Source organism: Pituophis catenifer, unplaced genomic scaffold (genome assembly GCF_029215685.1).
Source record: "Pituophis catenifer annectens isolate HBS135680 unplaced genomic scaffold, rPitCat1.0.hap2 SCAF_1, whole genome shotgun sequence".
NCBI classification, from domain to species: domain Eukaryota; kingdom Metazoa; phylum Chordata; class Lepidosauria; order Squamata; family Colubridae; genus Pituophis; species Pituophis catenifer.
In genome coordinates, this window is record NW_027256881.1 from 159,901,236 (window position 1) to 159,927,760 (window position 26,525).

At 37.5% G+C, this 26,525-nt stretch overlaps 1 protein-coding gene across 2 annotated transcripts in view; it reads left to right on the top strand.

Annotated features, from left to right (window-relative positions):
* Positions 1-3,340: 3,340 nt before the first annotated feature.
* CDC5L (cell division cycle 5 like) overlaps positions 3,341-26,525 on the top strand; it is a 31,207-nt gene continuing 8,022 nt past the window's right edge. For both annotated transcript variants that reach the window (XM_070933120.1, XM_070933121.1), the window contains exons 1-13: positions 3,341-3,479; positions 5,540-5,643; positions 5,915-6,076; positions 6,332-6,459; positions 8,504-8,603; positions 9,519-9,737; positions 11,687-11,831; positions 19,289-19,477; positions 19,974-20,122; positions 21,836-21,998; positions 24,109-24,273; positions 25,604-25,684; positions 26,021-26,266. In XM_070933120.1, the coding sequence (XP_070789221.1) occupies positions 3,435-3,479; positions 5,540-5,643; positions 5,915-6,076; positions 6,332-6,459; positions 8,504-8,603; positions 9,519-9,737; positions 11,687-11,831; positions 19,289-19,477; positions 19,974-20,122; positions 21,836-21,998; positions 24,109-24,273; positions 25,604-25,684; positions 26,021-26,266 (1,896 nt within the window). In that variant the 5' untranslated portion in view covers positions 3,341-3,434. The remainder of the gene's footprint in view (positions 3,480-5,539; positions 5,644-5,914; positions 6,077-6,331; positions 6,460-8,503; positions 8,604-9,518; positions 9,738-11,686; positions 11,832-19,288; positions 19,478-19,973; positions 20,123-21,835; positions 21,999-24,108; positions 24,274-25,603; positions 25,685-26,020; positions 26,267-26,525) is intronic.

The following is a 26,525-nucleotide window of genomic DNA, read 5'->3' on the forward strand; positions in this document are numbered from 1 at the left end:
AGCTTTACAATACATTAATTCATGAATATTAGCTTAATAAACCTCAGTGAGCAAATATATAAATATGCAAAATAAAATGGAAGAAACTGCATGGTTTAAGTCTAAGAGTATTTCACAGAGTACTTGTAGGAAACTTTTTGTTGCAGCAGAAAGGAAAGGAAAATATTTTAGCATGCTCATAATTTTGGAGATCTTCATGAGCTTTCACATGGCTTATAGAATTGTTATTACTATAATTAAAGTTTAGTTTTCAAATATGTTTCTGTTCTTAAACTTATCAGTGCTTTGTATTTATTTCAGAAACAAAGTTTAACATAGGCTGCAAAATAGATTATAAACAAATAGAATAGTTCTCTCTTAAGACATTTATTTATTTATTTATTTATTTATTTATTTATTTATTTATTTATTTATTTATTTATTACATGTATTTATATGCCGCCATTCTCCCGAAGGACTCAGGGTGGCGAACACAAGTTAAGAAACAAGTACAATAAAATCCCATTTTAAATCAAATAACTAATTAATAGTAAATAATAAAACCCGGAATCAGACATCTATATATCTTTTGGGTATTAGAAGTACACATTCCTGATAGTTCATTTTACCGGTAAATAATAGAAACAATTAAAAAAATGCAATATGTGATACAAAATTCACTTTATTGTGAGGTTCAAACATTTCAATACTCCCAACTAAATAACAGAAAATCACTTCTATCCTGCCATCCCTTAATAAATGTAAACAATTAGGCTTCTAAACATTAAGGCTTGTATGAAACACATACAACTGTTCTGAATTTCTGACAAAAGACAAAGAGTAGGCTTCCAGTCTCCATTATAGGTAGTCTTCAATAGGCAACAATTGTGACCAGCAGCTCTGTTGGTAAGTGAAGCAGTCGCTAAATGGGAAATTACATGACAGTGCCTGTACTTTCCTTTTCCCTGCTGCCCTGCCCTTTGGATGTTCATTCTATTGACAGGATGATTAAAAAGAAGGGAATTAATGTTTGTACAGATAATCCTTGTTTACCAATTGCCTCAATCAGCGATTGTTTGAAATTACCATGGTGCTGGAAAACAGATTTATGACCAATGCCTGCATTTACAATCTCTGAAGCTTCTCAGTCTTGTGTTTGCCAGTAGAGTCACTATGCTTATCCTCTACCTGGCCTGTTGTGTTTCTTTTCTTTTCTGCCTCCCTTGCAGACCAGATGGATAGGAGAGGAAAGATTACAAGAGAGTGACTAACCCCAATGACAAATATACAGTGGGGACTACATATTGAAAGGAATGCACTTGCACATCTGAGCGGACTGCACAAACATCCTGATGTATTCCCCATTGTTTCTTGCTTATTCTATTGTAATTCCTTCTGTGAGGATGTGGAGAGGACACAACCTCTGTTAAATAATTGCCCTGAAGCCAAAGTGAGGATCCACTTTGAAGCAACTAACTGAACGAATGGCTGCGAAAAAAATCATTGCCCGTTGAAATAATTTACCAATCTGCTCCTTCAGGGCCATTTATTGCAGCTTCATTTCCACCTATGAATTTGCCAAGTGGAAGTCAAGTTATGTGCCGATTGGCTCCTTCAACCTCTTTTGTCTGTTTGGTGAGAATCCGGCAAAGTTTACATTGGGTTTTATTATTTGGTGCTAACAAAGTCCCTGTTGTGTGTCTTCACAGTGGGACACTGCAACTCTCATCCTAAGGGACTCATTAACGTCTTTTTTTTTTTTTTTTAAATTGATTTATATGCCGCCCTTCTCCGGAGACTCAGGGCGGCTTACAATGCATTAAGCAATAGCCTTCATTCTTTTGTATATTTATACAAAGTCAGCTTATTGCCCCCACAACTGGGTCCTCAATTTACCTACCTTAGAAAGGATGGAAGGCTGAGTCAACCTTGAGCCTTAGCGAGATTCGAGCTTACAGTAATCGCAGGCAGCTGTTCCTAATAACAGTTCTTAATAAGGGCGCTTTAGACCACTGTACTACCAAGGCTCATGTTTTCTGGTTGATGAAGCCTCTCTCTTTGGAAATAGATTTATATTGACTATTTCCTAATATGATTTGATTGCTTATTTGTTCCCTATGACTATCACTAAGTGGTGTACCTTATGATTCTTGACGAATGTATCTTTTCTTTTATGTACACTGAGAGCGTATGCACCAAGACAAATTCCTTCTGTTTCCAATCACACTTGGCCAATAAAGAATTCTATTCTCTCTTTGGAAGTGGAGAGTCGGAGGGTGCAGCATTTTATTTATTTATTTTTTTGCGTCGCTCGCTATAAAAGGAACATATAAACAACCCCGTCCCTGTTTTTGATAACATTACTCCGAACCTGGTAAATCACGCTTTGTCCAACTGGGAGCCGCTTACTCACCCTCCAAGCTGAAGGCAAACAGGAGGAAAGAAGACGCCAAGCCCCCTCCACCCCTTCGCCGCTTACTTTCCTGAGGCAGAGGCGCCAGCTCCTCCGCTACCACGACTCAGTCAGCCGAACCAGAGGCACGGAAGAGAGCCGCCCATTGCTCCCGCTTGCTTTTCATGCTTTGAGCGCTCTTGGGGATTAAGCTCCCCAAATAAGCGTGTGGGCACTTCACGCACAGGCGCGCGCCTCTCCATGGCTTCCGACGGGAGTGGAGCTTCGCCCGCGATGGGACTTCTTGAGCGGAGCGGAGCGCGTTGCTTTGAAGTCGGGAGGGACCCTGAAGGGACTTGGCGCAACTGGGAAGGGCTGCGAGGATTCCTGCGTGCGGGGGACGTTGGGCTATTTTCCCTTTTGATTCGGACTTTATGCGATGCACGGTTCCCCCCCCCCCCACGCCCTCCCCGAGAGAAATGAGGACAAACAAGACTTTTAAAAAGGAAATCTACAGAGCAGAAACTCAAACAAATTAAATTCCGATGCATAAACCAGTACTGAGAGGATCACGTTCTGGAGAGAAAGACGCAGCACCGTGGAATTCGTAAATTAATTGACACCGTCGGGTGAAAAGCCACCGACTTCAGTACAAAGAGAAACTATCCCGCCTTAAAGGGGAAAGCAGCCTCCCTTTACCCAGAGGTCTTCAAACTTGGCAGCTTTAAGACTTGTGGACTTCAACTCCCAGGATTCTCCAGCCAGCATAGGAGAATCCTGGGAGTTGAAGTCCACAAGTCTTAAAGCTGCCAAGTTTGAAGACCCCCTGCTATACACGCACGCATAAACAGAGAAGGAACCCCGTCCCGCCCACACGTGGGCGGGGCTTCCTCTTGCCCAATCCCGCGTCTTCCTGGAGAATCCTCGCAGGAGGCGTTCTCTTGGCGAGAGTGCGCCTGTGCAAGTCGTCCAAGCGCCTCTCGAGTCGTTGAGGGGGGTATTTTGTTTGTTCCGCCGTTATTGTTTGTCTCCCTTTGCGGGGCTTTACTCACCCACCGTCAAGATGCCGCGGATCATGATAAAAGGGGGCGTGTGGCGGAATACAGAGGTAACGTTCTCACGGTTTCCCAACCTTTTTCGGGGCAGAGTTGCGCTCTTTTCTATATGGGGCCTCTGCGGTTAGGGCCATGGCGGCGGAGAAGCGCATGCGCAGAAGGCCCTGACGCCTGCGTGGAAGAGAAAATGGATCTGGCTAGCGGCTCTTTTTATTATTATTATTATTATTATTATTATTATTATTATTATTATTATTATTATTATTATTATTATTATTATTGCGTCGGGATGGAAGCTTACATCTTGCTCTCCCGTGACGCCAAATACGTATCTCCAAGAGTACTAACAAGTGAAGCTAAATTCAGTGTCTGTTTCCTTCTCTGTATTGGGGACTGGAGCTTCCTCTCCGATCTCAATGACAGCCAGCGTACTAATAAGTTGGACAAGGAGTAGGAAGCGCTGGTTCTGGTCCACTGAAGCCTCCTGGGTGACTTCGGCCACTCTCTCCCTAACCTACTTCACAGGATTTGTGTTGGGGGGGGGGGACGGGACAGGAGAAGGAAGAACTGCTTTTAGCTCCCGTAGATACAAATCAAACATACCTAAGTGCAGGATCCAATCTGGGTCGGTCATCGGGATCAGATATTTTAGTCTTCCCGAGTTTTCGGACTCGGGCTGGAACTCATCCTCAAGGAATAGTTTTCTATTCTCCCATAGTTTTCTCTCTCTTCTATAAGTTCTGATAAGATTACGAACCACTTTTGATGGTTATTTCAAATTGGCTGTCTTGTATCTTTCTAACTGTTGGCCAGACCTTAAAGCATGGTAGGAAACCCGTGGATCTTCCCTTCAGTTTCACTAAACGTGGCCAGGGCTTTAAGAAAGACTGAAGCCAATTCCATGATAGATCTTTTCTGAAAATGTGAGCCTGAAATACAAATTTTATATGAATGTTCAGCTAGGGATATTGCAGCTGGACTGCAAAAATCTATTTTGATGTGGCAGAGAATTTTCTGAATGTGTTTGCTGCCATCTAGCCATCATTTGAATTTTTGTATCCTTAGTACATTCTTGCTGTTGCATTTATATTTACACTGAATATGTGAGCGAACATTAAAAAATTGTATAATTTAGAATAAAAACTTAATTATGTCAATTCTGTGCAAGCTTTTCCAGAGATTTCTTTTAAAATAGTTCTTGACTTATCACCACAAGGGAGCCCAAAATTTCCGTTGCTAAGTAAGACAAATGATTTTTGCCCCATTTTATGAACATTTTTGCCACAGTTAAGCAAATCACTGCAGATGTTAAGTGAATCTTCTGGTTGTTAAGTGAACCTGTCTTCCCCCATTGATTTTGGAAGCCAGCTGGGAAGGTTACAAATGGTGATCACATGACCCTGGTATAAATACATAAATATATGTCATTTGCATTTTGATCATGTGACCATCAGGATGCTGCAACTGTTGTAAGTGAAAACTGCTCATAAATCACTTTTTTCAGTGCCATTGTAACATTGAAGGGTCACTGAATGAATCATTGTAAATTGAGGACTATATGTAATGGAGCCTGAACCAAAGCAGTACATACCTTACGCTTTTCACTATTGTCTAAGGAAAAGGCAGGTAAACTGCAAAAAGTATTTTAGAATGCATTTCCACACAGATAATGCATTCAGTGAAATAAGCAAATGGATAGTTCAGTGTTTCTCAAACTTGGCAGTTCACACATCGTCAAACTGCCAGGGTTGAAAAGCATTTGGCTAGTTATATATTCAGTTGTATTTGGCAGTCATAGAGGAACGTGTCTATTAACATAACTGTACCTGAACATTCTAATAAAGAGCCATCATAGAAGTCAGCTCCATCAGTTTGATCTACTGGAACATGCTGATCCATTCAGTGTCCAGCTCACCTTCCTTGTATTTCTTAGTAAACAATCTCAAATCTTTCATTTTCAATTTCATTTAATTTTTTGTTGTTATATTAAGGGAGAAAGGGGGTGGATAATGAAAGGGAACAAAATTGATTTTTATAAGAATTTTTGATTGGAAGTGAAAACAAAACCTCTTAAATAAATACTGTAATAAACAAAACTTTTTTTTCTTTTAAGGATGAAATTCTTAAAGCAGCTGTAATGAAATATGGCAAAAACCAGTGGTCTCGTATTGCCTCTTTGTTGCACAGAAAATCAGCAAAACAATGCAAAGCCAGATGGTAATGTAATTTCATGTAATTTTAAAGTAAATGTTGGTTAGAAATTTAAAAGGCAAAGGCCTTCTAAAAATTAATTACTTCTACAAGAAAAAATAGTTTTGGGATTAAACTAATGCCAGTAATACATGTAAAAAAATTATACAAAAGAAATCCAAGGAAGAAATTTATTTCTTAATATTGAAGGTCAGTGCTGATATTTTTAATGTTTGATAGACATATTATATTTGATAGAAATTTACTGTTAAGTAACAATATTTTCATTTTGAATAAGGTATGAATGGCTAGACCCAAGTATTAAGAAGACAGAATGGTCACGAGAGGAAGAAGAGAAATTGCTCCATTTGGCCAAACTTATGCCAACTCAGTGGAGAACTATTGCACCAATTATTGGACGAACAGCTGCCCAGTGTTTGGAGCATTATGAATTTTTATTGTAAGTAATTTTTCATTGTAATGGGAGGATACATTCTTAGATATTGGATGACTTCCTGCTATAGAAATGGCCTAAACTTATTGAAGAAAACTTTGAAGTGCTTAGTAATAGAGTAGGAATTATACTATTCCTAAAGTTTTGCTTTGATTCTTTTTCCTATGGCATTCTGGAAATTGCAGTGATTACTAAATTATGTAATTTTCTTAGCAGTGTTGTTTTCTTATCTTTGTGCTGGCTTTTGTATCATCTTGGTAGAGATAAAGCTGCTCAAAGGGACAATGAGGAAGAAACTGCTGATGATCCTAGAAAACTTAAACCTGGAGAAATTGATCCAAACCCAGAAACTAAGCCAGCCAGACCAGATCCTATTGATATGGATGAGGGTATGCTTGATTTTTTTTCCCCTCAAATTATGTCTCCCTTTAATCGAAGCAGTCCCTGAGTATTTTTTCTTTTGGTTTTATGTTTTTAAATTAATGTTTGTCCTATTCACTTTCTTCATTAAATCAATAGTCTGATAGTCTTATCTACAAGAGGGAGGGAGGGAGGAAAGAAGGAAATAAAAGAAAGTTGGTTGAACTAGACTTGAGGGAGTCTTTCTCTTATAAACACAGAATGGGCTGATAATAATGGCCTTTGGCTGGGTTGTCCTAAATGTGACTTTCTCACTATGCATAACCTGGTGTGCTCATTGTTTTCTGAGAATCTCTGGGAAATACAGTTCAGCGTTAGTGTTAGGACACTTGGAACACTCTTTAGATAAAGAGTGAACTAACAGCATGACTAAGAATCCATGTTAGGAATTACATCATGGTGACAAAACATAATTTCTCTGTTTTTTAATGTCTGCTGATAGCTGCCCTGTTTAAAACTATCTGAGTCCTATTAGGGAGAATCGGTCACAGGACCACCTATCAGGCCATTGTGAGGACTTGCACTGTGACTAGACAAATCTAGTTGAAATGGCAAGGCCTTATGAAATAAGCTGGAGTGAGTTTGATTTTCTGATTCCCAAAATCCCAAAATGAAAGAAATGAATAGGGTTCTCCAGTCACCAAATTAACAGAGTATTAGCTTGGTCACCTTCATGTTAGACCCAGCCAGTTTCACTCAATGTTGACAGAAAAGGAGAGATCACACATAAATTCCTATACTTGCAGAATGCTACAGGGTTTGATGCTCCCTCCCCTTCTGTTTAACACTGCATAAAACTGTTAAGTGACTTCATCCATCAGTTCATGGTTACTTATACATCATAACAATGGGGCGGCTTAATGATATCTTGGAATTTCCAGTACTTATTCAAAGAGTAGGTGGCAGCTGTGACCAAAAAAGGCGTTTTGTACAGAACATCTAGTGTGCCAATTGCACTTTTCCTGGACTGGGGGCCCTTTAGACAGTCATTCAAGTCATTCAATCACCTTATGATTGAATTGTATACAGAGTTGTACATAAAGCTTTTCCTTGCAGACCATCCAGGAGCTGAGCTGGTCCAGAATGACACACACAGCAGTATTGGTACATTATGCTCACACGACCTCACTGCTTCATCAGTTGTTCTAGTTACCAGTCAGCTTCCAGAAGCACTTCAGGTTGTTAATTATTACATTTAAGGCTGTTCATGGCAGAGCATCTGGCTATCTAAGGAATTGCTTATCTTCATTTGTTTCTGCCCATCCCAGTAAGACCAAGCAGGGTGGCTGTATTCTAGTTCCCATTCAAACAAGGGGTATCCAGGAAGCATGCCCATTCTATTGCAATGCCGATCCTTTAGAACAGTATCCTCCCAGAGATACATTTAGGAACACAGTTGAAAACATGGTTGTTCTTGCAGACTGTGTGATGAGGTGATCATACAGTCCCCATTAATTACATCTGCCTATGGTGGGTGTATTGTTTTTTTGGTTGGCCAGGATTTTTCACTTACATTTAAATCTATTGCTCTGTTTTTATATATAAGCCAATCAAATTAATCAAGGAGTTGGACAGCCTCAAAATTGGTTTGAGCAAATACGTGATCTTCTTATCCAATGGTGTTGGGTACGCTTTAGATTATAGTTAGCTTCCTTAATTCATGTGTGTGATGTTGCCAGTGGCCTTGCAATGCAGAAAGGAGAATCTGAATGTAGACTGTTCCAGAAAATGGTGTTTGCAGATCTTTTATGCCTGAAAATTTTCAGTCTGAGATCCTAGCCTCAGTAATGGAGAAACAAACTTCAATTATTCTTTAATATGGAGTTAAATTTTTCCCTTGAATATGGAGCTATAGTGGATATAAGTGAAGAATTATGTCAAGCTAAAGAGCTCAAATAAGACATAAGTGATGTAGAATTTGTATTAATCTATAAGTTTTTTCAACTTTTGAAAGGCTTTTCTGATCCTGTGTTGCCCATTTGTAAATAAATGCATGGTATATTTGTTTGGCAGATGAACTTGAGATGCTTTCTGAAGCTAGAGCTCGTTTGGCTAACACTCAGGGAAAGAAAGCCAAAAGGAAAGCAAGAGAGAAGCAGTTGGAAGAAGCCAGGTAACAGCCTACATCTCAAGTACTTTCATTGAACTATTGTCGCTTCTAATTGGATTTAAGATGTAATCTTAAATCATAACAAAGTTTTCATGCTCCAGTTTGGCATAGATAGCTTGAGTTTTTCAGGATTTGTTTTGTATGCATAGCAAATCTATTTGATGGGTTCTAAGGCTAACTCCTTGAGCTCCTAATACATTTGAATCTAGATCAGGGCTGTCAAACTCGCAGCGTCACGTGACATATCAGTACTTTTTTCCCCTTTCACTAAACCGGGCGTGACGCATCCGGCCTGCGGGCCACGAGTTGGACAGCCCTGATCTAGATGATAGACTCCATCCCCTTCCTTGATCTGATTCATTCTCTTTCTGCATAATTGTGCAGAATTTTACGCATAATTGTGATAAAGTTAGTAGAACCAATCATATATTTGAAATATTGCATTTAAACCTAGAGTTTTCAATAAGTCTTACTTCACACAGGTTTTTTTTTACTTTTAAAATTCAACAATTGAAAGGGTTTTTTTTTTTAAAAAAAAAGTATGGATATTTTGTTGCCTTCAACAAAAGTGGTCTATATATTATATAGAAGTGATGGTTAACCTTTTTGGCACTGAGTGCTGAAACTGGAGCGTGCATGTGCGTGCCAGAACCCGGAAGAGAGCAGGTGGCTGGTGCGCATGCGCGCATCGGCCAGCAGCTCTTCCAGGTTCAGGTGCGCACATGCGTGGTGGACAGCTGGTCCAGCGTGCATGAGCACTGGCCAGCTGTTCTCTGCTGTGTTCGCCCCGGCAGCTGGTGACAGCGCACATGCTCACAGAGAGGGCTCTGTGTGCCACTTCTGGCATGAGTGCCACAGGTTTGCCATCACAGTTATATAGCCTTTAACATTCACTTCAAACTTGATTTTACTCCTCAGGCGTCTTGCTGCTCTACAAAAAAGGAGAGAACTCCGAGCTGCAGGAATTGAGATCCAGAAAAAAAGGAAAAAGAAAAGAGGAGTAGATTACAATGCTGAAATCCCATTTGAAAAGAAACCTGCTCCTGGTTTTTACGATACATCAGAAGAAAACTATCAAGCACTGGATGCAGATTTTAGGAAACTAAGACAACAAGATTTGGATGGGGAACTGAGATCGTAAGTAGAATTTGGATTAAAGTAGTACATGGAGCAAAATCTTGTGATATATCAAATTCTGTCTGAGGCCCCCACAACATTGATGTTGGTTCAAGTTGTAAATGTTTCTCTTCATACACAGCAAGAGCAGCTATTTATCTCCTGAGGGTTTCTAATTGTTTAGGAAAACATGAGGATTTCAGAAGAATGGGAATATCATATATTTTGGCATATAGACACTGAATAAAAATTTTTCTCTGACTATTTTAAAACTATTTCTAGCCCCTTGCATTTACTAATCCCTATAATTTAAAAGCAATAATAAAGCACTTATGCTGGATTTTTTTAGAGTTAATCACTCATTTTTATCTTCTTGTATATATAGCGTAACCATATTTTGTACATCTTCCTCAAAAAATATCTGAAAGGGCTGCCCTCTATTTGTGCTCCAGTTTGTGGCAGCTCTAAAATAATAAATTATTCTTTTGAAGAAAATAGTTTTGATCTTACAATTTTAACCGTCTTAACATTTATCAGTGCTAAATCTTCCTGAAAAAAATGGCAACAACATATTTCAGATGCAGATTATAAATAAAATAATAATATACAACTAGTCCTTGACTTGCAACTGGTCGCTTAACAATAATTTAAAGTTAGGATGGCCTTGAAAAGGGTGCTGTAAGTAAAGCACTTCCAAATGGTGTACCTGCCTCCCCATGGTCACATGATTGCAATTTGAGCACTTGGGAACCAGTTCACACTTAAAACCAATTGCAATTACATGATCACTGTTTATAATCTTTTCTCTACTGCTTTGCCAGGAAGTCAGTGCTTTCTACAGTGGAGAGGCATTTGTGCATGGTCTGTCCTGGGCCTCCAAGGACCCTAAGGCACCCCATGCTCCTTATTTTACTGCTGCCTCCCCATTCTGGCTGCCTCCTGGCTCTGGTGCTGAAAACCTCCCTGCCAAAATCTAAGCACATTAAACCTCCACTTGTGCAACTGGTCAAAAACAGTGGTGTGTGTACCTTTGGCCTGGATGGCAGGAAAGGCAGGGCAGGGTAGAGCAGGAAGGAGCCCCAGAGAAAAAGAACAACAAAGCATGTTCTTTGTCCTTTTCTTTTCTTTTCCTCCCCTGTCTTTTCTCTTTGTCTGGTCTCCCTCTCTCTTCACTCCACTTTTTTTCTGCTCTTCTCCCTCTCAAACTCACCCCTCCTCTCTCTTTTACACACTTCTATACTGTTCCTGTCATCTCCCTTTTGCTCCTGCTTAGTTACCCAGTGCTGATTTGCCTTCTCTTCTCCCTCTTCTTCCACTCTCTCCCTTTCCCCCTATCTTTAGAGCAGCATCAGCAGTGAGCAGCATGTCAAAGTTACAGTGATAGTGAATGAGGGGAGCTTACAACCTGTCCTCAGAATTCCAGTTGTTTCAGTCCAGGTGCTTGGTGCCCACCTGCAGTTACGATGTTGCAGTGAGCCACAGACACATGATTGCGTTTTTCAATATTTCCTACCTGCTTTCCACAAACAAAGTCAACAGGGAAGCTAGCAGAAAGTTGGAAGTTGTTCCTGCTCCCACCCTCACTGCTTTTTTGCCCACCTGCACTTAGTAGTGCCTGCCTATGGCACTTGCACATCCACTTCTGCCAGTTTGTTTGCCTGAGACTTCCCATCTCTTCCCATTTGACCCGCTTGGTCCTGAAATTACACCAGCAACTGGGACATATCCAGGATTGCTGTCATTAGGGTCATGTGATATTGGTCTCATTTCATTTTGATGAAAAGTAAAGCATAATACATGCTAATAACCAAGACTGTAAAAGGATTTGCAAACAGCTGGATTCATTGAAATTTAAGATGATAGCTCCTATGAACAACAATCTTTCTATAAATTTCATCTCTTTCCTATCCAGTTCTGAAGCATGCCAGATGATCTTTGTATTTAATTTACTTTTTTTTTTACTTTTTTAGGGAAAAAGAAGGAAGAGAGCGAAAAAAAGATAAGCAACAGCTGAAACGGAAAAAAGAATCTGATTTACCATCAGCAATTCTTCAGACTAGTGGTGTTTCAGAATTTACTAAAAAAAGAAGTAAACTGGTGCTTCCAGCTCCTCAGGTACATTGCTTATTATTGTCGCTGGTGGGTCTTCTGTTGGTATGAAAAAGAAATGTCTTCCAAGTTTGTTTAATAATGGAAACGTTCATCAGTAGAAGCACAAATTGTGTTTCATTTAGTATTGGAGGCTGTAATAACAAATATAAGTTGTGATGCAGTTCCTTATATCAGTTTATGCAAATCATTCTGTCTCTCTCTTTGTTCTCTGTGTATGTAATCCATAGGGTCAGAGGTAGTGAGATAATGAAGGTAGAACTATAAAGGCAATGGTTTTATTAAGAACTAGACAACCCATTTCCTCTTGGGTTAACATTTCAGAGATTTCCTTACCAAACAAAGAAACAGTATGACCAACTGCTAGCAAAAAAGCAGTGGGAGTAGGTGTGACTTCTAGCTTCCAACCAGCTTTCCCATTGAGTTTCTTTGTGGGAATCTGGCAAGGAGTATTGGGAATCTCCCCTTCACAGCAGAGGCAAATAAGTGACTACTGCTGGATGGGGAAGAGAGGGATTTTAAGATTGGCTGGGAAACTAACACGGAACATTGAAAATGAAGAAGCAGCACACAGTAGCACTGAAGAAGCCACAACTTTCCCAAATTTCATTCCCTCAGAAGTCATAGATCCTAGATATCTCAAGTGGGCTAACTTCCATAGGTTAGCCCATTTGAGATAACTTGGTTCAAAAATTGTTGCCTTTTAAAGTATCATTTCTCCCAGTTAAAGGAATGACAAGAATTTTGGTAATACATAGATAAGAGATTGTGTATTAGAATAAATGTTACTGTTTAATTTTTTTATTTTTAAGTGTTATCTGTTTTGGCCCTGTTTCCCATAGTTTTCCTTACTTCCAATTATCCTCTCCTTGATAACGCCATGGTTTACCTTCTAAGCATCGTTATGGCTGTACTCTTAAGAGATCAGGAAAAGTGATAGGAAGACAGGTGATCTGGTTAGCTTAGCTAACACCATTTTGTCCTTCAGGTCATTAGACAAAACTTTCCCCTTCATTTTTCTTATTGCCATGGACTCATTTTATAGTTCCCTTTTTCACATCTCATCAAAAGTTTTCTCCTTCTGAGAAATATTCTGCATTTATTTATTGGCACTCAATATCGCTGTTCCAGGTTGCTGAGGGAGGGTTACCATTTGGTGAGAGAGGGTATTCTTAACATTTTTAAATGAATAGTAGTTGCATTCATAGGTGATGAAGCAAAGTGGCAAGGCATACGCATGACTTTCTATATTCTGTTCGTTAAGGAGCTTGGACTTTTACTATACTTAGTTTAAAATTTGTTAAATATATTTTGTGGTTTACAGTGCAGTCTTTTTTTTTTTTTTATTGAAAAAGTTTTAAAAAAACAAACATATTTTCCCCACAACCCCCCATCACCCCCCACAACCCCCCCTCCCCCTCCCCGACTTCCCAGAGCAGAACACAAGGTATTTCTATTGATCTCTAACAATAATCTAAATTGCATAACCAATCATTAAACTAACATCCCTAAAAAAAAAATTCTTAACCCCCCGTATATAAAATCCCATTTCTTAAACATAATACTTCTAATGTCACTTATATAACGCTTATACAAATAAAAGAAATCATTCATAAGCTATTTGATATTTTTTGGTCTGATACTTATTTTGTATATAATCAATCCATCTTCTCCAGTCCTGTATGTACCTTTCTTGTGTGTGATCCTTCAGATATGCTGAAATTTTAGCCATTTCAGCTAAATTAGTTACTTTCAGTATCCATTCACCAATAGTAGGCAAAAAGTCCTTCTTCCAGTATTGTGCTACCAACAATCTTGCTGCTGTTATCAAGTTCAAAATCAATTTAGTCTCTGCAACTGTACAGTCCGTAGTTATACCCAATAAGAACAACTGTGGAGTAAATTTCAGTCTCTTTTTGAGAATATTCTGGATCACCCACCAAATCTTTATCCAAAATGCTTTGATTTTTCTACAAGTCCACCATATATGATAATAAGTTGCATCATCACAGTCACATCTCCAACATTTAGCTTGCACATTAGAATACATACATGATAATTTTTTAGGATCTAAATGCCATCTATAAAACATTTTATAAAAATTTTCTCTTAAATTTTGTGCTTGTGTAAACTTCACATTTCTAATCCAAATCTTTTCCCAAGTTTCCATCATTACTGGCTCTTGAAAATTTTGTGCCCATTTAATCATACAGTCTTTAACCAATTCTGTCTCAGAATCTATTTCCAATAAAGCATTATACAACCTTTTAATATGCATTTGTTTTTGATCTCTAATTTGTTTTACCAAATTCTCTTCATTTTGCACAAAGCCAGTTTTTTGATCTTCCTTCCATCTAGCTTGAAGTTGACCATACTGAAACCATGTATAAATTATACCTTCTTCTCTCAGTGTATCTAAAGATTTCAAATACATTGCCCCCCTTTCCATAATAAGAAGCTCTTTATAAGTAATCACCTCCTGTTTTTGTTCTATACTTATATTTTCTATTGCATGTCTAGGATTTGCCCATAAAGGTATCTTATAATTTAACTTATATTGATATTTTTTCCAAACCCTTAACAAAGCATTTCTTAATATATGAACCTTAAATACTTTATCCACTTTTTTGTCATATAACAAATAGGCATGCCATCCATATAACAAATCATAACCTTCTAAATTCAAAATTCTCCTCTCAGTTAAATTAAACCAATCACTGATTTGTGATAAAACCGCTGCTTCATAATATAATCTTAAATTAGGCATTTTAAGACCCCCTCTTTCACGTGTATCTTGTATAATTTTCATTTTTATTCTGGGTTTTTTCCCTGCCCAAATAAAAGTATTAACACCTTTCTGCCATTCTCTCAGATTTTCATCTTTCTTAAGCACAGGTATCATTTGGAACAGAAATAAAAATCTAGGTAAAACATTCATTTTAATTGCAGCAATTCTTCCCAATAAAGACAACTGTAATTTTTTCCAATTTTCCATATCCTTCTGTACCTTCTGCCAAAGTACCTCATAATTATTTTTGTATAATTTTGTATTTGAAGCTGCTATGTATACCCCTAGATATTTAACCTTTTTAACTATTTCAAAATCTGTTAATCTTGCTAATTTGTCTCTTTCAAATGTAATCATATTTTTAACTATCATCTTTGTCTTATGTGAATTAACTTTAAATCCTGATACCTTCCCATATTGATTAATTATATCCAATATGTATGGAGCCGACTCTGTAGGTTGAGATAAGGTAATAACCAAATCATCTGCAAAGGCTCTTAATCTATAATCTTGTTGTCTAATTACAATACCCTTCAGTTTTTGTGAATCACGTATCTTATTCAGTAATACCTCCAAAGTCAGAATAAATAATAATGGGGACAGAGGACACCCCTGTCTTGTTCCTTTCTCAATTTTAAAAGCCTCTGTTAAACCTCCATTAACTATGATTTGTGCTGATTGCTGCTGGTATATCGCTCTAATTGATTGTGTAAAATATTCCCCAAAGCGCATTTTCTCTATTATCTTAAACAAAAATTGCCAGTTCAAACGATCAAATGCCTTCTCTGCATCCAAGAATATAAACGCTGCAGGGACTTGGTTATTTTTTTCCAAATATTCCAATAAGTTTACAATTTGTCTAACATTGTATCTCATTTGTCTACCTTTTATAAACCCTGATTGATCACTGTGAATTATTTGTTGCATAACTGGCATTAGTCTATTGGCTAATATTTTAGCAAAAATCTTATAATCAGTATTCAGAAGTGAAATTGGCCTAAAATTCTCCGGTTTAATGGAATTTCGATCCTCCTTTGGAATTAATGAAACAAAGGCTGTTTTCCAAGAGGGTGGTACTCCTCCTCCTAATTGTATCTTATTAAATAAATTTTTTAGTGGTTCTAACATTTCGGATTGTAAGTGTTTATAATAAACAGCTGTTAGTCCATCTGTTCCCGGAGCCTTACCTATTTTTAATTGTTTAATTGCTCCAACAATTTCCTCAGAAGTTATTGGCTGATTCAATCTATCTCTCTGTTCCAACGTTAATTCAGGAATCTCCATCTTTAGATATCTATCAATATCAACATCTCGAATTGCATCTTTGGCATATAGTTTTGTGTAAAACTCCAAAAAAGCCTTTTTTATTAAATTCTGTTGATAAATCTCTTTACCTCTAAATTCTATTTTATCTATAATACGTGATTTCTGTTTTTTCCTCATCGTGTAAGCCAACCATCTCCCAGGTTTATTAGCATTGCAAAATGTGTTATGTCTGGCATATTGTATGCTAGTTGCTACTTGCCCCGCCATTAACATATTAAATTGCTGTCTTAAAATATTAATCATATCTTTTGCCTTTTTATCTCCTGGATTAATTATAAGTAATTGTTCTTTCTTTTTAATTTCCTCCTCTATCTCTTTCCGTCTATTTTGTTGTTTTAATCTATGTTTATTATTCAAAAAGATTAATGTTCCTCTCATATAAGCCTTACACGCATCCCATACCATCTCCATCGATGTTCCTTTATTCATATTATTAATAAAAAATTCTTTCATTTGTTTTTTAAGCTCACACAGATTGTCTTCATATCTAAATAAATTCTCATTTAGCCTCCAAGACCTCCTTTCCCCTCTCTCCTGCTCTAATTCCACCCAAACTGGGCTATGATCAGTTAAAGTTCTTGGACATATCTTCGTACTCTTCACCCTAGAAAAAAGATCGTTTGTAATTAATATAAAGTCAATCCTCGAAAAAGATTGGTGCCTGTCTGAGAAAAAAGTAAAATCACTCTCCAATACGTTCCTTTCTCTCCAAACGTCTCTAAGCTCCATATCCTCCAAAATATCAAAAAAAGATTTAGGCAACTTAGCACGCATGGAGATCTTGGAAAGACTTTTTTTATCTTTCTGGGTATCTAATACCCCATTCCAATCACCCATTAAAAATAAGGATCTATAGTCCCATTGTAGTATTTTAGTATGTAAAAGTTTGTAAAATTTATCTTGTTGTTGATTAGGTGCATATACTCCAATTACAAGCAGCTTCCCACTCTGTGTTATTAATTCAATTGCGATATATCTACCTTGAGTATCAGCCTCAATTAAATTGGCCACTAAGCCTCTTTTAACATATATTACTAGGCCGTTTTTCTTTTCTGGTGCTGATGCCACAAAATGTGTACCTAATTTCGAATTTATCAGGTACTTTTGATCTGAAGATTTAATATGCGTTTCTTGCAAACAAATAACATCGTTCTGAAATTGCTTCAAATAATGAAATATTTTCTTTCTTTTTTGTGGAGAATTTAAACCGTTAACATTCCAAGATAGAAATTTATTTGCCATCTCTGGGCGTTCCAAGCTTCGAGAGCATCAGCTGAACCTCCTCCGCCATTTTAGACTTCGGCCTAGCTCCTCCCACAGCTTGCGTTTTTTGGGCTTGTTGAGTTGGATCTTGAGGCTGTTGCGCCATATGTTGTTTATAGGTAGCCCTTGTCAGTCGTTGATCTTTTGGCAGCTGAATCATCGTTAATGACTCCAAAGTTGGTGGTGAACCCCCAGTCAGTAATGGATCTTCTTCCAGAATAGCTCCTCCAGCTAATACTTGAGCATAGGTTTGTGGTTGCCCTCCATCTTTCTCTTGTTGAGTAATTTCCAATTGCTTTCTAGCACCCCCTGGTGAGGGTGGCCTTCCAGCCTTTAAAACATTGGCATAAAAATCTTTTGCTTTTCCAACTGTGTTTAAGCGATGTCTTTGCCCAGCGTATGGCACTATTATCCCAAATGGGACATCCCATCTGTACTGAATTTGCTGGTTTCTTAGTTCGTTCACCAAAAAGCCAAACTGCTTTCTATCTCTTAACATTTTAGGAGGAAGCTCTTTCAGGACCACCAGCTCTTGTCCTTCCACTTTAATCTTATTTCTATAAGACGCTTGCAAAATATCATTTCTAACTCTCCTTGTTGTAAAATAGATCACCACATCTCTTGGTAGCTGCTTTTGTTTTGCCAGCCAGGAGTTGACCCTGTAAATTTTGTCCATTTGAATTGCCACATCTGCTGGCCTTTCTGGAATCAGCTCTGCTAAAGCATTGGAACAAACATCTTTTAAATTTTCACCACTCTTTTCTTTCAAACCTCTCAGCCTCAGGGCAAATTCCATTGACCTGTACTGTAACATAACCATCTCGTCATCCACTTTCTCTGTCTGTATCATAACCTCTCCCAGTTTAGTTGCAATCTCCAAATTAGCATCATCAATTTCCCGCACTCTCTCCTCAATCTTTAACATGTGAGTAGCCAGTCCTGAAACTGCGAAGACAATATCATCTCTTATTTCATCATGTTTTTCCTCCACCACACTTGTAAGTTTCTTTAACTCCTCTGAAAATCCTTTCATCATTTCTGTCTGATTATTCAGGGCACCCATTATAAATTCTTTAAGGTCTTGTGACTGTGTATCAGCCGGAAGTTGTTGTTTTTGAGTCACTACAGGGGAACCTCCTCCCCCTTTAGAAGTTGGTGGCTTTAGTTGTTTAGCAGCCATTTTATTTAAAAAAAAGTTTTCCTTTTACAGCCAGAAAATCTTGTAAACAGTCTTAGAAAGTATATTCCAAAGTTTTTCCAAAATAAACAATCCTCTCTTCAAACTATACTCAAAGCCCAGTAGTTTTCTCTTCAGGCAGAGGGCTATTAACAAACAGTTTCCTTTTAACTTTCACTTTCCCTTCCGCCCATAACAAAGGCTTCCTCCCAGCCTCCAGCTCCAGAGAGCTCCGTTTGCAACAATGTATTCACAGAGTTAAGTTCTGTTTCTCTTAAAAAGCTTGCACTCTTGCTTCCGCTCTGTCTGCCTTGTTGAAAATCATTAAAACTCACTGTTTGCCGGCAGAATTGGACGCAGACGTCTTGCTCTGAAGACAGAGGCACCAGCGATCCGGAGCGATGGGAGGGGTGAACTGGGGAGCTCTCACCCTCCGAGTCCCTGGAGTTAATCCAGTGACTATCGGGGAGCTCTACCCACCCCCTCCGGCTCTCCTCTCCTTCTTTGCCCGAAGGAGAGTTTTTTCAAACCGCCGGACAGCTGTTTAGCGCTGTCAGGGCGGATTTTACAGATCGGGTGGCTGGCGGTCTATGGAGACCGTCCTCGACGTCTGCGGAGCCACCGGAAGTCCTCTACAGTGCAGTCTTAAAGATGAGAAACTTTATTTTCATCAATTGTTAACTGAAGGGACAAGTACCTCATCTGCATTAGCTATATGAAAAAAGGAATCATCCATGACTAACCAGTTGAGGATTTTGTTCATTGCCTCTAGGTGGAATATGCATCACAAACACTGTCTTCTTTCATAACACGATTTTTTCTGAGTTGGAATTTTTACTAACTGTTGCCAATGTCTATATATTACAAACCTGCAATATTGTTTCTTATTTCATTTGCTCTTTATTTAAGATTTCAGATACAGAACTCGAGGAAGTAGTTAAAGTTGGTCAAGCAAGTGAGATTGCCCGTCAAACAGCAGAAGAATCTGGAATTACAAATTCTGCTTCCAGCACGCTCTTATCAGAATACAATGTAACCAACAACAGTATTGCCCTTCGAACACCTAAAACACCTGCTGCACAGGACAGGATCCTACAGGTAATGCTTAAACAGACACTGATTCACTTGCAAATTGTCCTGCAGCTTCCATTACTACAATTCTGTCTGCCATGGAGTAAAAACGGGGACAGGCTAAATACCAGCAGATAATTTTTATATATTTATTTGAGTTCTATAGAGAGAGAGATAATAATTGTGGCTTGGTGGAAAAAGTTTTGATATGTCCTTCTTTTGAGGAGTAGGGACATCCCAAACCTATCCAAAGGGGGGGTGGGGGGGGTGCAGAAGAAAATAAAAGCAGAAGCAGTTCCAGTATAACGTTAAAAAAGAGTTTTTGTAACCAAAATGAACTCTAATTTAAAACATTCAGATGGTGGTGGTGGTAAAGACAGTAATTGCTTGTTAAGAGACGTTGGATATCTGTTGGTAATTCTGCATATGAATATGGTGATTCATAACTGTTATTGTTTTACAATTGTTGTAATTGTTTGGTGATTTTGAAAAATGTTTATTATGTACTTTGTCTTCCCTACAGGAAGCTCAGAATTTAATGGCACTTACAAATGTTGATACTCCCTTGAAAGGAGGTCTTAATACACCCTTACATGAAAGTGATTTCTCTGGAATAACACCTCAGAGACAAGTTGTTCAGACACCAAATACTGTGCTTTCCACTCCCTTCAGGTAAATTAGATTTTTGAGTTGTTGAAAAGGGCATTTTAGATTTTTCTGCAAAAAAAATGAGGGACATTTTCTGTTTGGATGATTAGGTTGATTCCTAAAACAATTCCCAGAAACTTCATAACAAATAGGGCTCATTTACACAGAGGAAATTTGAACGGAAAAATAGTTGTGGTTCAATATATTGAACTACATCACTGAAGCATCCTGCAGTAAGGATGAAGTGGTACTTTTCATATATAGAGTTGTACTCTTCAGGATCTTTACAAAGAAAATAAAGGCACAGTTATACAGGTATATGCGAAACACAAAAATGTGTTTTAGGTAAGAACAGAAGAACCTTCCTGCAATGCGTCTTTAGAACATTCTAAATTGGCTGCATTATGATAAAACAAAATTTGAGATAATGCTAATATTCTGAATTCTGCTCAAAATATGTTGAGGTTTGCATGCATAGATTTGATGAGACCGTGAAAAGAATTCCTTGTCCTTTGTGGGTTTTTTTTTTCTTACTTCAAAGCTATAAGAGTGAGTAGTTCATAGATTTTTTTTTAATGTTTTCAAAAATATTTTGAAATATCAAGAATTAGCCTTGGCTAATTTTTATGCTGGTTTTGACTCCTAGTGACAATTTAAATGTAATATATGTGTTAAACAAGTTCGAAAAAGAACAGGAAGCCTGTTTATCAGTACAATTCCTGCTTTATTATTATTAGTATTACTACTATTATTACTACTATATGCACAACAATGTGAAATCATAGCTGCCAGTTCTTTAGGTAGTGTTGGCTTTCTTACACATCAAGTAAGATGCCACAAAGTATCAGTATAGTACATGTATGGATCCAAGCAGGGTGGCCTTTTGTATTTGATAGATGGAAATTTTGTCAGTGTGCAGGGGTGTCCCAAATTTTGGGTATAGTGTGCCAGAAACAATTGGGACCGTGCCTGGTTTACTATTATTACAGTACTTTATTGTAATTATTATTATTAGACATTTTTGCTTCCCTTATAGCCAAACAAAAGAAAAGAAAAGCTGTATGAATAAATAGTAATATCTCAGTAGCAAAAACAGACACTACTACATTTACAGGCACCAGTCTGTATAAAGTAGCAAAATCTGCATTTAAATGCACTCTGAAAATCAGTGGCAACCAAGTTCAAAAATATGCAGTATTCATGCACGCACAGAAAACTCCTAATGCAAAACAAAATTTAAGTTTTTATTTTCAAATTCAATCTGAGTGAAAACTCAGCATCAGCAAGTCAGAGAAATATGCTAATATTTCAAATTCAACAAGTGCCTATCTATGTTCAACCATTCAAGATAGAATTATCAGAGATATATTTTTGAAAAGGCTGTACATTGGTTTCTTGAGATTCAAGATTTATTTAAAGATGAAGATTTTAATTCAGAGAAGTTGTTGTGTGAGGAATAACAGGCTTATTGATTGGTGAACAGGGGACTGTTTCTGATATGCCCAAGATAGAACTGCTGTTTTTTTCCTCCCAAATCTTCTAGTTTACTATGTCTGTCCAGTCTCGTCTACTTTGTTCATCAAACAAAATTCCTTTTTGCCATCCCTTATAGTTTTGTTAGCTGCTGATTCAAAACCTAAAACACAGTCATATTAGCAAGTTCTATGATGAATATATTTAAGTGGATTAGACACTGCCTGAGAACTGATGCATTCTACCAATTTTGTATTTTTGTAGGACTCCTACTCATGGAGCTGAAAGTCTGACTCCTCATAGTGGAATGACTCCCAAGCCAGTGATAGGAGTGACACCAGGCAGAACTCCACTGCGTGATAAGCTAAATATTAATCCTGAGGAGGGGATGGCAGATTATAGTGATCCATCCTATACAAAACATATGGTAGGTAAGAAAATATCTTAATATACATAACATGTGATATATTATTTCTAATGTAATACCGTATTTCATTAGATGAAGCTCACAAAATTGTAAGTCCAATAGGATTAGTTTGAAACTTCATAGCAGGATAGATGCAGTGCATATCTTTTAAAGCAGTAGTATTAACCACCAAGAGTCAGTACATGACTGGATTTATCCACATTAGGAATCTTCAGATCTTATTCTGTGGAGTTCAAAACCTCCCCTGGAAATTGAATTCATGGATCTTTGCACATAAGATGACTATATACAGGACATTAGCTTTAGGAGTTATCCAGAACCTGGCACTCAGTAGTTTTGCAGGAAAGGATATATAGAATGCTATATAGAGTCCATTTTCCTTTTGTTTTTACTAAAATATAGTAAAATAAAGTAGTGATATTGGGAGAATGTATATTCTACTTTTCTTCCTCACTAAAGATAAAATATAGGTACCTTTAGCAAACTCAATTACCTAAAAAGTTAATTGCATTGGTGAGCTAAACAGCATAGGGAATGTTAAAACACTTCTATCTCCAGCTTTGCTACTTAGGTGCTTTTATATCAGAAATTTGGAGGAAAGTTTTAAAGTTTTTATACATCTAAGGTGTACATATAATGTGATTCTGTTTTTCCTATCTCTTGGGAGAAAAAAGAATAGCAGAGTACATGGAAGGATCTGAGGTTTTATTAGCAACTTAGAGGATCGCTTGATAACTTTTCTTTTGGTTGAACTTTAACATTCTTTTATGCAAATCCATGTCAGTTTGAGAGGCTGGCTTAAAAACTGCTTGTGATCAAGTGACAAGAAATTTCTGAAGGTTATAAAATACTAATTAGAGGATAAAAGCTATAGAAGAGCAATTTAGTACATTGTTGAAATAATTTTCAAAATTATTCAAGACTCTTGTATTAAGTAATAAGGCCCTAGTGACGTTGCAGAGTTGGAAAGCTTTTTCTATAATCACATCTACTTTAAGAAAATGGTCCCCAAAACAGAGCACTGGAACATCAATTGAGGATTTTATTCTATAAATAAAGCTTAATTTTAATTTTTTGAATTCTTTTTCAACTTTGGATTGCTGTACTTGAAGTACAATTCCTATTTGAATGATCACATCTGAGTTCTTATTTTGGATGATGTGCTTCTGAAAAATTGCAAGCCTAGTCCCAGAATGGCTACATGCTCTAGGGGAAGAACGGAAGATACTTTTAGTTTTCCTGTGTGTAATGAAGATCATCCTGTGGATTCATAGCTGGTTGGAAGCCTGTGCCCAAGAATTCACAATTTTTCTTGAAGACTTCAATGAAGTACAACAAAAATGACATGATCCATCATTGTTTATTGCAACTATGGTGATCAGAGATAGAGGTGGAAGCATCTCAGTGATTTCCCGGTGCTCCCTCTGACCCTAGGATTGATTGGGAAATGATTATCATTGACTTTTGCAAGCTGGGGTTATGATTCATAAGCATCTGTGGAAGGAAAAAGATTAAAAGAGGTTGTTAGGAACTTAATGTTGCAAGAAATTGTGACTGAAAAAGAATAAACATCTTACTTTAAACTTTGCAATACTAGCACTTGGTAGGAATTTTTACGTGCCACACTTTAACTGCTGATTTGCCACTTCTTTGTTGTAAGGGAGAACTGAGAACAAACTGAACAAACAGAGCTAGTTTCGTCTAGTGGTTAAGGCACCAAGCTAGGAGACCATGAGTTCAAGTCCCACATTAGCCATACAAACCTGCTGGGTGACTTTGGGGGAGTCACTCTCAGATCAATCCACCTCACAGAGCGGTTGTTGTAGAGAAAGCAGGAGGAGGAAGGAGTATTGTATATGTTCGCTGCCTTGAGTAACTTGTAAAAATAAAGAGGGAAAAAAACAAAAAAAGATATTGTAAAATGTGGTTTGTTTAGGTTAGAAGTGAATTGTATTGTAAATTTTTCATAATTTTTTGCCATTTTTATATAGAGACCTGAGACCTGAAAATGATTTCAACCATTCTTCCAGAGAAAAAAGCATATTTAATTTTAGGAAAGCAATTTTTTTTCTTGTATTGCCTTTATTAAATTCTTTTTAACATTTTGTAGGAAAGAGAATCCCGTGAAAATTTGCGTCTAGGATTGATGGGTCTTCCTGCTCCAAAGAACGACTTTGAAATTGTTCTACCAGAAAATGCAGAGAAGGAGCTTGATGATCATAATGCAGATGATACATACATAGAAGATGCAGCTGATGCAGATGCTCGCAAACAGGTAAAATGTATAAAAGAGGAGTTGGCCGCAATTGATTTGTCATCATAGAACAAAGGGATGCTTATAATATATCTTCCCATGTATTATGATTATTAGATTATATGTCCTGCTTCTATGGAATATTCTCTCACAGAGCTAGTGATAAATAAGTGCAAACTTTGTTAAAATGATAAATTGCAAAAAATGCAATTAAAAATATTAGAGGTCAAAGTATCAGATCTCTGCCTGGGGCACGGAAACATAAGAATGGAATTCAGACAAGGATCCTTCAGAAAACATTCAACAGGCAAGATCCCTTAGACTTCTGATTCTCTGTTAGAAGAACATGCAGGTTGAGCTTTGTAGTTCTTCAGTCGTTAGGTATAAATGGATCATTTGAGTTATTATCCTGTGCTTGAAGATAATTTTTAAATTAAGATTCTTCACCCTTATTCAGGCATCTCTCTGGCGTTATAGTTATACCTAACTATATCTTAAGCTTGCACACTGCATGAATTCCACCATTGTGGTTAGACTTTGACTCACTGTATTATGCAATCCCAGGAAACTTTTGTGTAAATCATGGGTAAGTACCTGACTAAGATAATGATCACTTCCTAAACCAATAAATATTTAGGAGACAGTTATGTAAACCACTTACATATTCCTTCATTATCAGTGAAAAAACAACTGCTAAGTTACTGGTTCACAGAAAGGCAGTTAAAATAATGTGACAGTACTTGGAGATATATTCATTTTAGAATGGGAAACTGTTCAGTTACTGACTTTCTGCACCATACTTTTGGGATTAGGACAATACAGAGACTGATACTAAGTATTGTGTATAAACACAGACAGTAGGGGTAGTGAGGTTGTTTCTTCTGCTGGGTCCTGTCAGTTGCAATTTGGATTTGGCAATGTAGATTTCCTATAATAACGGTAACTTTTATTTGCTGGACTAGAAACCAGGAGGCTGTGAGTTGTAATCCTGCTTTGAAAAACCAGCTGGGCTACTCTCAGCTCAACTCACCTCACAGGGTTGTTGTGGGGAAAATAGGAGAAGGAGGAAGTACTGATATATTTGCTGCTTTGAATTGTATTTGAAAAAAAGGCAGGGTAATTTAAAAAAAAAAAAGTCTGGAACAAATTGTTCCGCTTTATGGAAGAATGATTTTGTATAGTGGAATGGGATTTCCTTTTTTAAAAAATTCTTTGAAGCACTACATTTCCCTGCTCTATATTTGGTTTAGGACACTGTTTTCTCTAACAGATTTTGTTGGCTTTTCACTGTGCTCTGTGTTACTGAGAAGTCTTGCAAAAACTCACCCTAATTACTGAAATCTCTTTCCAGTCCATTCGAGAAATGGAGCGTCTAAAGGCTTTAAAGCGAATGCACAAAGCTGTTCAGAAAGATCTACCAAGACCTTCTGAAGTAAGTTATTCCTAATTCTAATAAATATGTGCCTATTTCTGTAAGAGGGTAAAAGTTGTAGTATAGGAGTTAGTCACGAAGTCTGAGGTGGAGAAAGGGCCCATTAGGATCATCCTTTCTTTTTAAAGCATCCCTTTCAGAAAATCCACTGATGTAGTTTTGGTTGATTAAAAATCTTTTTAAAAACAGTAAAATATTTCTAAATTTTTGTAAGCTTAAAATGTGTGTATCTGTGCTCCAGTTGCAGAGTACATGAATCTAATAAAAGAAGAATTTAGATTATAAGAGGTTGCTCCTAAGTGACAATGTGAATGATTTTTTGTTGGTTTGTTTTAGGTAAATGAAACAATTCTGAGACCTTTAAATGTAGAGCCACCGCTAACCGATTTACAGAAGAGTGAAGAACTGATTAAGAAAGAGATGATCACTATGCTTCACTTTGATCTTGTGCATCATCCTTATGGGGAGGTCCCCGGCAGCAAGAAGACGAAAGTTCCAGGACTGGGAACCAGTAGCACAGAACATATAGCATATCTTGAACACAATCCGTATGAAAAGTTTTCAAAAGAAGAGCTCAAGAAGGTCACATGATATTTATTGGTATCATTTTGGTCCCTGTTTTGTCTGCTTACAATAACTATTTTACAAGAAAAGTACTTTAAAAAGCCTTATTCTTTCAAGTTGAGAACATCTATAAAGCATGGGTTGGGCAATTCTTTTGGTACTGGGGTGAGGTTAGGGCTGAATATGCATATTAGTGTTTAAAAGTATGGCCTCACCACCTGTGCTAGAAAAAACAAAAACAATCTGCTGCTGCAACCAAGCAGTTGATTAGCGGGCT